This window comes from Bos taurus, chromosome 1 (genome assembly GCF_002263795.3).
Source record: "Bos taurus isolate L1 Dominette 01449 registration number 42190680 breed Hereford chromosome 1, ARS-UCD2.0, whole genome shotgun sequence".
NCBI lineage: Eukaryota > Metazoa > Chordata > Mammalia > Artiodactyla > Bovidae > Bos > Bos taurus.
The window spans coordinates 41,687,815-41,700,637 of NC_037328.1; the positions used below are offsets into that span (position 1 = coordinate 41,687,815).

Below are 12,823 nucleotides of genomic sequence, written 5' to 3' on the forward strand. Positions count from 1 at the left end.
TATAATAAGTTGTAAAACATTTGCTAGTGAAAGGTCACCCAGGGAAATGTTAATACCTTATCTGTGTTTCAGCTTCTGACATGGCGGCGGAACAAGGGCAGATTCTTGTGATAGCCACCGCAGCAGTGGGAGGATTCACTCTTCTCGTCATTCTTACTCTCTTCTTCTTAATAACTGGCAGGTAACTGAATTATACCAGAATATTTCCAGGATTTGTGGAGAGCCATTCTTCTCATACACTGTGTGTTCAAGGGCTTTTAAGCTTAAAGAACTGTACCTGTGAGAAAAATAAGTCAGGGCAGATTCCACTCTTGACAAGTGCACCTTTACGTGGCAACAGGTCCCTGAACCTGAAGGCAACTGAAGACCTGAGAAAAACACTTTGAAAACAATGAATGATAAAATCCTATTCAATAAGTGACTTCTGAGTTTTTCCTTTACTGCAATCAAATTATATCATTAAATGGATTTTGCTTGGGGAAAAAAGTAGTTCAACAGAGAAACTGAACAATTTATTTAAACGTGCTGTATAAACTTAATAGTATAGAAAAATTTTTATTCATTGAATACTGAACATATTGATATTAGAATTGCATTAATTTGGTTATGTAATCAAGTGAAAATATTTTCCTGTGGAAGTGCAATATGGATGAGAATTTTAAATGACAATAAATTTAATGTAGCAAAAGACCTAGACTTGAATCCCAACCAGCTGGTCAAAGTGCTTCTTCCACCTAAACCTTAGATTTATATTTTTACACAGTTTGTTATGACAAAGCATCACTCTTACAGCTGATAGTGTCTCAGACTTCATTTAAACAGCAGTGTCACATTTATCATCAGTTTTAAAGAATGCTTCTAAATTCATTATGGAAGTTCACTCAAATTATATTTTATTTATAGTTATTCAATATGTAGCATAATTAGTTCAATTTTAAGTTATATTTTATGTATTTGTAGAATATGAGTTAAAGGCCTTATTGCCACAGAGTATTTAAGCAAATGATTTAAATACACACGTAGAAAAGTATTTCCTTAAACGATCAGAAAATACTGCCTTAATACATAAATATGACAAACTTAAAAGAAGACCTGACAGTCATTATAGGCTAAATAAGATTGGCCTAGTAAACCTGAGAGATAGGCACGGCTGTTATATTTATTTAGGATTTCTGAAACAGAATTTGAATACCATTTTAAAAAAAGATTTAATAATGACAAAAATTGAAAGTTGAAAATAATTTAGTACAGTTTCCATGTTTGCCAATTTATATGACATCAGAAACTTCCTTAACTTTCTATATTAAAAAAAAAAAGTTCAGTTACATAAGATAAAAATTTATTCTGAAGCATGACTTAAGCACTTTGCTACAGAAGCATTCACTGGAAATTATTCTATGAAAATTTTAAGACATTTGAATAAATATGCAATTTGTCATAGGATCTGAAGCCAAATTCACATTGAAAGATTGGATTGTGCACCACAGGTGTATTCTGTTTAACCATTTGGAATTAGCAGTTTGATGAACTGTCAGGTAATATGGATGTTGATGAATTTTTCATGTTAAAGAAGTCATAGGAGATAAGTTCCTGCCTCCATTCTTCAGGACATGATTTTTCTGAGACAGAAAACAGAACACACTTTTACCACTTCCAATTTAAAAAAAAAAAAAGAAACACACTGTTCACCACTGAAACTGGAATACAGTTGTCTAAATTTCTGAGTTTCTGAATCAAGAACAATGTTTCCATTGTGACTTTTAAAGCTATTCACCAACTATAGCTGTTAGAGGCCATATAAGGAAAGACATGATTGTCACTGCTTGTTATTAAATATTTTCTAGACCTCCCATCATTTGGATCAATCAATGTACTTGAGAGTATTTTATTTTTCTCTGGAGCTAATATTGATATAGTAAAAAGAAACTTCTATGGAGTATTTTCTATAAAGATGTTCTTAAAAGCCATCTTTATGATAAGAATTTTTGCCTATGAGTGAGGAGTATTTTAATTGATATTGGTTCTTATCCAGCATAATTCCTAAATAAGGTTCTCTTTACCTCTTATAAAGGTGTCAATGGTACATAAAGGCCAAAATGAAGTCAGAAGAGAAGAGAAGAAAGGACTTACAGAATGGGCATTGTAAGTAGTTCAGTGACTTTCTTCCATGGTTTTTAAGAGTTCATTTTAAACATGTATCCATGAGTTGAGAAAGCCAAAGAAATTCAGTTCCAATCTTTCAGCACTGAGACTTTTCATCTGGTTTCTAGGTTTTCTAGTGAAAATTGCACCTGCTTCTCATTATATGATATTACCTTTTTCCTAATTATGCTTGCTGGGAAACACAACTGAATAAGCTAAAAATATAAGATGACTGATTATATCTAGTTATTTACCACTCACAATGGCTCCAAAACATTAGTTGGTTTTATTTAGTGGATCATTAGCTATAGAAATAGTAAGGGATTCTTGTTGCTTCTTGTAGGCACTGTCATTTAACATACAACAAATCAATTTAAAATTCATTAACACTAGAAAATCAGCTCTTTAACTCTTAGAATATGTATGAAATCCTTGAGCTGACAACAAGGTTATAGTCATTTGAAGGATCTCTTCTGAAGTAAGCTATAATTACCACTATAGTTGGTTTTATAATTGCCACCACCACCACCCCCCACCCCAACGCCCACCTCCACCTCCAAATTGCAAACTACTTTGTCAAGGCAGTTTCTCTGTCATGAGACACTGAATTGACAAGAAAGGGATGTTCTCTAATTAATCATAGTATAGAGATAACATGTGAAGCAAGTTGTTTAACTATTTAAACTCATCTTCTATTTCAAATTGAGCTGAAGTAATAAGGGACTTTTCAACCCATATTACCCTTCAGAGAATGGAAAGGATTTAAGTGAGAAAATTATAAACTAGAGGGTTCCTTTAGGGCTCGTGTCTAAGATTCACATGACTTCTCTGAGCAGGGGCTGAGGACCAGCTGCCATCAAAGTTTTCACCCTTACCCACCTATGTTCAGACTCAGAAGGTCCAGAGTAGGGCTAAGGGATAAGCATTTTTAACAAACTCTCCTATGTGGTTTTTTCACACAAAGAGTTTGAGGATCACTGCCCCGGCAGGGAAGGGAGAACTGAGACAGCTGATAACAGTCATGGGATGAGCCAAAAATAACGTAGACAGATGCAGAAACCTGGATCTAGGCACTTGGTCCAGTGACTTAAAGTGAGTAACCTCAAGATTCACTGCAGGACATTCACTACTGAACTGCAGAAGAAAAAGTTTTCACCTGTTTTCCAACTAGTAGCTTAGTATAAACTGAACCAGATGGTCCCAGCAATAAGCAATGAAAATAACCTGAGGAAGCCAAGAAGATAGAAGAAATATAACAAATAAATGTTTAAGAAGACACAAATAAGTAGTAACAAGATATTCAAAATTGGAACTAAGTTTGGGGGTTTTGCTATACTACATATATTGTGTATTCAAGAAAAAAAAGTGATACTAACCACTCAGTTTATTCTGTAGATATGTATATCACTTTAAATTATTAAATGGTTGAATTGGTAAAACTATGCATAAGTTAATAAATGGCATGTGTTATCTGTGCATAAAGTAATGTTATCAACATGACCATATGGATCTAATCATCTGGTAGTAGCCACTGGATTTGAACTTAGAGTACTCAGTCTGAAATCACAACTCCTATGAAGTTACAAAAATGTCATTAAGAGTATGAACCAGAAGTACAAATTATCTGCTCTCATTTTCTCCAATCTAAAGTCAAATTCTTGAGTTTGAGAAGTCAAAAAAAGCATAGCGTTTTAGAATCAGTCAAGTCTATCTAGAAATATGCTTTACTGGTACGATTTTGGGAAGTGCTGATCTTCTCATTGGTGCTTATCTAGCACTAGAAGTCAGGAGGCAAAAAGTAATGAAAGAACAGGCACGGAAAAACTCATGAAGCAAATTACTGCTGATGAGCTTTTCACCACCTTCTCTAAACTCATTTTATCACCTTTTGTTTGCTTTTGAGTTTTTCTTGCAAGAACATGTTTCTAAGACCTGGGCAATGCTTAACTCAGGGTGTTGTATGACTTTCAAAATCTAAGAAGCAAAAAAACTGAGGATAATTTATATGCAATAATTATCAGTTCAGTTCAGTTGCTTAGTCGTGTCTGACTCTTTGTGACCCCATGAACTGCAGCATGCCAGGCCTCCCTGTCCATCACCAACTCACAGAGTCCACCCAAACCCATGTCCATCGAGTCGGTGATGCCATCCAACCATCTCATCCTCTGTCATCCCCTTCTTTTCCTGCCTTCAATCTTTCCCAGCATCAGGGTCTTTTTAAATGAGTCAGCTCTTCACATCAGGTGGCCGAAGTATTGGAGTTTCAGCTTCAACATCAGTCCTTCCAATGAATACCCAGGACTGATCTCCTTTAGGATGGACTAGTTGGATCTCCTTGCAGTCCAATAAATATAACACTGATCTTTTAACCCCTACTAATCTGTATTCAGTAAAGGTTGACTGTGTGATCATTGCCTATAAAACCATAGCTAAGGAAATGTGTAAAGATGTACTCTAAGAAATGATCACCTGTCATATAGGGACTATCTAAAGTGGAAAGCAGAAACTAGTGAGCAAAGCAGAGAAATATCTACTGGAGTCTGTGACTTCACATAGAAGTTTCAAATTAATATGTACCCAGACTTCCAAGTTTTCCAGCCAGCCCTATCTATCTTCCTAACTGCCCATGGGCTGTGAGTACCCTCACACCCACCATAGAAAGAGGAGTACCTATACAGTGAGTGACTGGATTTGGGCCTTTGATTCTTATCCCTTCCTCTAGAATGGAAAGAGGATCCTTTCCAGGAAAATGTGCAATTTTGCCATAGAAGCAACTACCAGATCACAGAAAAGATCTATGATCCATAGTGTAGTGATCCTCTCTGTTGCTGTGCCATGGAGTCTGTGTTTTATTGCCTAAGAGTTTCTGAAAGGGGAGAGGCCACTAAAATAGGACATGAGTTCAGGAAAACCTACGGACATAGAGTAAAAAAGTCCAGGAAGAACTGATAGTTTAGTTCAGATGCTCAGTCATGTCTGACTCTTTGTGACCCCATGGACTGAAGCACACCAGGCTTCCCTGTCTATCACCAACTCCTGGAGCCTGCTCAAACTCATGTCCATTGAGTCAGTGATGCCATCCAACTATCTCATCCTCTGTTGTCCCCTTCTCCTCCTGCCTTCAGTCTTTCCCAGCATCAGGGTCTTTTCTAGTGAGTCAGTCCTTCGCATCAGGTGGCCCAAGTATTGGAGCTTCAGCTTCAGCATCAGTCCTTCCAAGAATATTCAGGGCTGATTTCCTTTAGGATGGACTGGTTTGATCTCCTTGCAGTCCAATGGACTCTCAAGAGTCCTCTCCAAAACCACAATTCCTTAGGAAGGACTCTAAGGGGCATGTTTGACTGGGGAGAAAGTTCATGCTTTGTTTCTCCCATGTCTAGAGTTACATTAAAAGTAAAATATATGGGTGCTAGTGGCTAAGTGCAGCACTTTCACAGCATCATCTTCCAGGATATGAAATAGCTCAACTGGAATTCTATCACCTCCACTAGCTTTGTTCCTAGTGATGCTTCCTAATGCCCACTTAACTTCACATTCGAGGATGTCTGGCTCTACGTGAGCGATAACACCATCCTGATTATCTGGGTCATGAAGATCTTTTTTGTACAGTTCTGTGTATTGTTGCCACCTCTTCTTAATATCTTCTGCTTCTGTTAAGTCCATACATTTCTGTCCTTTATTGAGCCCATCTTTGCATGAACTGTTCCCTTTGTATCTCTAATTTTCTTGAAGAGATTTCTAGTCTTTCACATTCTATAGTTTTCCTCTATTTTTTTCCCCTGGTCACTGATTTCTTATCTCTCCTTGCTATTCTTTGGAACTCTGCGTTCAAATGGGTATATCTTTGCCAGGGTCCAGCCCCGGCTGATCCAGGGAGTTCGAAGCGGGGACGGCGTCGGCGAGGATCAGGATACAATAGCTTCAATTAGATATTAATTAGAGATATAAAGAGTAATAGAATGAGGATAGCTCAGTAGGAAAATTCAGTGGAGAAAAGAGGCTGAGTAGCTTGGTTTACGCGGGAGACCAATAAAACTTCAAGACAAGAAGCTTGCACCACTTACGTAGGCCGCAGGCGTCCTTCCGTTCTCCCGAAGGAGAGGAGACACTGAGGCCTCCCTGGTCGGATCTTAGAAGCCCAGGCAAAATTAGTAAGCATGGCAGGTTCCGCGCTCCAGATGGAGACTCAGCCAGAGTGTAAGAGAGAGAGCAACATGGGGAGACCAGTATTTTGAGAAACTGATTCCAATTCTTTATTTTCCATGGTCTACTTTTATACACTGAGATGTTATGCAAAAGTCACGCGGGGTCAGCAGTCCTGACTTTTATCAAAGTCAGGTGCTTCATACAAATGTATACAGAGGTCTTAGGGATGTTACATCATTTTCTGGCCAGGGGGCCTGCTGACAATTTATGACCCTCTCCTTGTGACAGCGGTCAGTCAACCAGGACACTTATTTCTCCAGGGGTGATTATTCTTAAAACAGACGCCACCCAAATAAAGTTACATTCCTATAGGGTGAGGGTATAGTGGGTTTTAGTTAAGGAAAGAATTTACTTAGCCTAAGGTCTAACGTGATTTATACCAAAGGTTAATACTTATTTCTTCTATATATTCATTAATGTGTGTAAGGGCAGGGGATGTGGAGACTTAGCAGTAAACATTGGCTCAACAAATGAAAAACCCTTCACCAATACAATTTCTAATCAGCCCATTATACTTATGCTAATGGTTTTCTAACTTTTCTAAGGAACCTGTTTTTAGAAGGTTTAAAGCATCTCGTGCCTCTCACAGTTGGGAGGCTGTGAGCAATCACATGTGGCCGGACAAGCCTGTCAGGCAGGCTAGAGAACCTTCAGAGGAGTTTGTAGGTTAAAACACTCTTGTCACACCCAGGAGTTTTTATTAACTGGAGCTCTAAGTTAACTCCTTCTCCGAAAGAGGTGGTGGGGGACAGCCCCCCGTAAAGTCAGAGGTGTAGGTGAGAGCATGAAGTAGTAAAGTAGGCAGGCTCTGGTTATGGGGGTAGATGCTCAAGGATTTCCAGGGGGACTCCTGAGGCTCGATCCCGCCTTTGCGTATGTCAAGCCTCCTTCCTCATGACCTTTGCCACAGGCGGAGTGCCTCATGCCGGCCCCCAACATATCTTTCCTTTCTCCTTTGCTTTTGGCTTCTCTTCTTTTCACAGCTATTTGTAGGCCTCCTCAGACAGCCATTTTGCATTTCTTTTTCTTGGGAATACTCTTGCTGTCTATCTCCTGTACAATGTCACAAACCTTGTCCATAGTTCATCAACCACTCTGTTGATCAGATCTAGTCCCTTAAATCTATTTATCACTTCCACTGTATGGACTGGAAAAGGTCAGTTTTCATTCCAATCCCAAAGAAAAGCAATGCCAAAGAATGCTTAAACTACCACACAATTGCATTCATCTTACATGCTAGTAAAGTAATGCTCAAAATTCTCCAAGCTAGGCTCAGCAATACGTGAACCGTGAACTTCCAGATGTTCAAGCTGGTTTTAGAAAAGGCAGAGGAACCAGAGATCAAATTGCCAACAACTTCTGGATCATCAAAAAATCAAGAGAATTCCAGAAAAACATCTACTTCTGCTTTGTTGACTATGCCAAAACCTTTGACTGTGTAGATCACAATAAACTGTGGAAAATTCTGAAAGAGATGGGAATACCAGACTACCTGACCTGCCTCTTGAGAAATATGTATGCAGGTCAGGAAGCAACAGTTAGAAGTGGACATGGAACAACAGACTGGTTCCAAATAGGAAAAGGAGTATGTCAAGGCTGTATATTGTCACCCTGCTTATTTAACTTCTATGCAGAGTACATCATGAGGAACACTGGGCTGGAGAAAGCACAAGCTGGAATCAAGATTGCCGGGAGAAATATCAATAACCTCAGATATGCAGATGACACCACCCTTATGACAGAAAGTGAAAAGGAACTAAAAAGCCTCTTATGAAAGTGAAAGAGGAGAGTGAAAATGTTGGCTTAAGCTCAACATTCAGAAAACTAAGATCATGGCATCTGGTCCCATCACTTCATGGCAAATAGATGGGGAAAAAGTGAAAACAGTGGCTGACTTTTTTTTTTTGGTTGAGGGGGGGCACTCCAAAATCACTGCAGATGGTGATTGCAGCCATAAAATTAAAAGATGTTTGCTCCTTGGAAGGAAAGTTGTGACCAACCTAGACAGCATATTAAAAAGCAGAGATGTTACTTTGCCAAAAAAGGTCCATCTAGTCAAGGCTATGGTTTTTCCAGTAGTCATGTATGGATATGAGAGTTGGACTATAAAGGAAGCTGAGGGCTGAAGAATTGATGCTTTTGAACTGGTGTTGGAGAAGACTCTTGAGATTCCCTTGGACTGCAAGGAGATCTAACCAGTCCATCCTAAAGGAGATCAGTCCTGGGTGTTCATTGGAAGGACTGATGTTTAAAGCTGAAATTCCAATACTTTGGCCACCAGATGTGAAGAGCTGAATCATTTTAAAGACCCTGATGTTGGGAAAGATTGAAGACAGGAGGAGAAGGGGACGAAAGAGGATCAGATGGCTGGATGGCATCACCGACTCATTGGACATGAGTTTGAGTAAACTCCGGGAGTTGGTGATAGACAGGGAGGCCTGGCGTGCTGCAGTCCATGGGGTTGCGAAGAGTTGGACACAACTGAGCAACTGAACTGAACTGAGTGACCAAGTGAGCCAATTAACCTTTTTATAGAAATATAATAAAAATGTGTCTTATGGAATTTGTCAGCTCACTCTCTTTGAAACCACCAGATCATTTTATATCAACAGTATACAAATAAAATTTTGATTCCAAGTATCTATTGGGTGGCATGGGGCAGCACAAAATTATAAAAGATAATAATTATAAAAGATAATTGAATTTATTAATAATAATGCCTAACAACTTGATTAAAATTTGGGCAGAGGAACAGAATAGACATTTTTACAAAGAAGGCATGCAGATGGGTATTTGACACATGGAGAGATGTTCAACATCACTAATCATAAGGAAATAAAAATCAAACCCACAATGAAGTATCACCTCATACATGTCAGAATATTTATTATCAAAAAGACAACAAAGAATAAGTGTGGGCAAGGTATAGAGAAGAGGAAAGTCTCATGTACTATGGGCAGGAGGGTGAACTGGTGCAGACACTATGGAAAACAGTATGGAGGTGCCTCAAAAAATTAGAAATATCATACAATCCAACAATTCCAATTCTGGATATTTTTCTGAAGAAAACAAAAACACTAAATTGAAAAATGTGTGCACTCTTGGGCTCAAAGCAGTATTATTTACAATAACTATCATTTGGAAGCAGCCTAAGTGTCGTCTTTATTCACCCATCCATAGGTGAGTGAATAAAGAAGATGTGATATTATGTATAATGTAATACTACTTGGCTGTAAAGAAGAATAAAATCTTGCCTTTTGTGACAAAATGAATAGATGTAGGGCGTATTATATGAAGTAAAATAGAGCAGACAGAAAGACCATATGATTTCATTTATATGTGAAATCTAAAAAACAAAACAAATGGACTAGCATAACAAAACAGAAACAAGCTCATAAATACAGAAAACAAATGAGTGATTGACAGACAGGAAGAGAATGAGGGGATGAGTGAAATAAGTGAGGGAGATTAAAGAGATACAAACTTCCAGTTATTAAATAAATCATGGGTATGTAATATACAGTACAGGCACAGTAGTCCATACAATTTTAATAACTTTGTGGGGTGGCAGATGGTAATTCAACTTATTGTTGTGATCATTTTATAATGTATAAAAATATTGTATCACTATATTGTACACCTGAAACTAACATAATATTGTGAGTCATTTATACTTCAATTTAAAAAAAGAATGACTACTTTAGTATGTCACCTCTCATTTTAACTATTCACAGGATGTGTGATTTGCTAGAATACTCTTAAACTAATTCAGTCTTTTATTCTGTTGCAGTACGCTTCCCAGGAATTAAAACTTACATAGATCCAGATACATATGAAGACCCATCCCTAGCAATCCATGAATTTGCAAAGGAGATTGATCCGTCAAGAATACGCATTGAGAGAGTCATTGGGGCAGGTAAACTGCAAGTCTACACTTTTGAAATTATGATTCCTTGATGGTTTTTTTTTTTTTTAAACTTTACATAATTGTATTAGTTTTGCCAAATATCAAAATGAATCCGCCACAGGTATACATGTGTTCCCCATCCTGAACCCTCCTCCCTCCTCCCTCCCCATACCATCCCTCTGGGTCGTCCCAGTACAATAGCCCCAAGCATCCAGTATCCTGCATCGAACCTGGACTGGCATCTCGTTTCATACATGATATTTTACATGTTTCAATGCCATTCTCCCAAATCTTCCTACCCTCTCCCTCTCCCACAGAGTCCATAAGACTGTTCTATACATCAGTGTCTCTTTTGCTGTCTCGTACACAGGTTATTGTTACCATCTTTCTAAATTCCATATATATGCGTTAGTATACTGTATTGATGTTTTTCCTTCTGGCTTACTTCACTCTGCATAATAGCTCCAGTTTCATCCACCTCATTAGAACTGATTCAAATGTATTCTTTTTAATGGCTGAGTAATACTCCATTGTGTATATGTACCACTGCTTTCTTATCCATTCGTCTGCTGATGGACATCTAGGTTGCTTCCATGTCCTGGCTATTATAAACAGAGCTGCGATGAACACTGGGGTACACGTGTCTCTTTCCCTTCTGGTTTCCTCAGTGTGTATGCCCAGCAGTGGGATTGCTGGATCATAAGGCAGTTCTATTTCCAGTTTTTTAAGGAATCTCCACACTGTTCTCCATAGTGGCTGTACTAGTTTGCATTCCCGCCAACAGTGTAAGAGGGTTCCCTTTTCTCCACACCCTCTCCAGCATTTATTATTTGTAGACTTTTGGATCGCAGCCATTCTGACTGGTGTGAAATGGTACCTCATAGTGGGTTTGATTTGCATTTCTCTGATAATAAGTGATGTTGAGCATCTTTTCATGTGTTTGTTAGCCATCTGTATGTCTTCTTTGGAGAAATGTATATTTAGTTCTTTGGCCCATTTTTTTATTGGGTCATTTATTTTTCTGGAGTTGAGGTGTAGGAGTTGCTTGTATATTTTTGAGATTAGTTGTTTGTCAGTTGCTTCATTTGCTATTATTTTCTCCCATTCTGAAGGCTGTCTTTTCACCTTGCTAATAGTTTCCTTTGATGTGCAGAAGCTTTTAAGGTTAATTAGGTCTCATTTTTTATTTTTGCTTTTATTTCCAATATTCTGGGAGGTGGGTCATAGAGGATCCTGCTGTGATGTATGTCAGAGAGTGTTTTGCCTATGTTCTCATGACATGATCCTCTACATAGAAAACCCTAAAGACTCCACCAGAAAATTACTAGAACTAATCAATGACTATAGTAAAGTTGCAGGATATAAAATCAACACACAGAAATCCCTTGCATTCCTATATGCTAATAATGAGAAAACAGAAAGAGAAATTAAGGAAACAATTCCATTCACCATTGCAAAGGAAAGAATAAAATACTTAGGAATATATCTACCTAAAGAAACTAAAGACCTATATATAGAAAACTATAAAACACTGGTGAAAGAAATCAAAGAGGACACTAATAGATGGAGAAATATACCATGTTCATGTATTGGAAGAATCAATGTAGTGAAAATGAGTATACTACCCAAAGCAATTTATAGATTCAATGCAATCCCTATCAAGCTACCAACAGTATTCTTCACAGAGCTAGAACAAATAATTTCACAATTTGTATGGAAATACAAAAAACCTCGAATAGCCAAAGCGATCTTGAGAAAGAAGAATGGAACTGGAGGAATCAACCTACCTGACTTCAGGCTCTACTACAAAGCCACAGTTATCAAGACAGTATGGTACTGGCACAAAGATAGAAATATAGATCAGTGGAACAAAATAGAAAGCCCAGAGATAAATCCATGCATATATGGACACCTTATCTTTGACAAAGGAGGCAAGAATATACAATGGATTAAAGACAATCTCTTTAACAAGTGGTGCTGGGAAATCTGGTCAACCACTTGTAAAAGAATGAAACTAGAACACTTTCTAACACCATACACAAAAATAAACTCAAAATGGATTAAAGATCTAAATGTAAGGCCAGAAACTATAAAACTCCTAGAGGAGAACATAGGCAAAACACTCCTTGATGGTTTTGTAACTGGTTTATCAACATAATATTTTAAATCTTAGCAGTTTCAGTCAGTGAAAAAAAATTTAATGCAAAGTAAAATTATCTTGTATATATGATGTTATTGTTTTAAAAAGTATTGCAAGTTTCCAAATTAAGTTTCCAAACAATGAGAAAATTCACAAACATTTTTAACATCCTGTTAGAGGAATTTATTTTGTAAATGCAACTTCAGGAGGTTTTTCATAGGTTATTGTACTTATTCCCCAGCATCTACAGACACATACTATAATTAGTATTTGCAGTGACGACCTTGAGGTTCTGCAAGATCCAGAAGTGTTCTGAGACTCACTGAGTATAAAATTTGGTTCAATATAGTTTTATATCCCTTTAATGCAAACTAATGATTGTCCCTATGTAGAATATTCAAATGCTCAGAACACTATATTATTCAGTT

General features: G+C 37.7%; 1 protein-coding gene across 11 annotated transcripts in view; it reads left to right on the forward strand.

The window, feature by feature from the left end:
- Positions 1 to 12,823, forward strand: part of EPHA6 (EPH receptor A6) — a 1,033,311-nt gene that overhangs the window by 713,556 nt on the left and 306,932 nt on the right. For all 11 annotated transcript variants that reach the window (XM_010800991.4, XM_024994001.2, XM_010800997.4 and 8 more), the window contains 3 exons: positions 73 to 181; positions 2,072 to 2,142; positions 10,139 to 10,264. In XM_010800991.4, the coding sequence (XP_010799293.2) occupies positions 73 to 181; positions 2,072 to 2,142; positions 10,139 to 10,264 (306 nt within the window). The remainder of the gene's footprint in view (positions 1 to 72; positions 182 to 2,071; positions 2,143 to 10,138; positions 10,265 to 12,823) is intronic.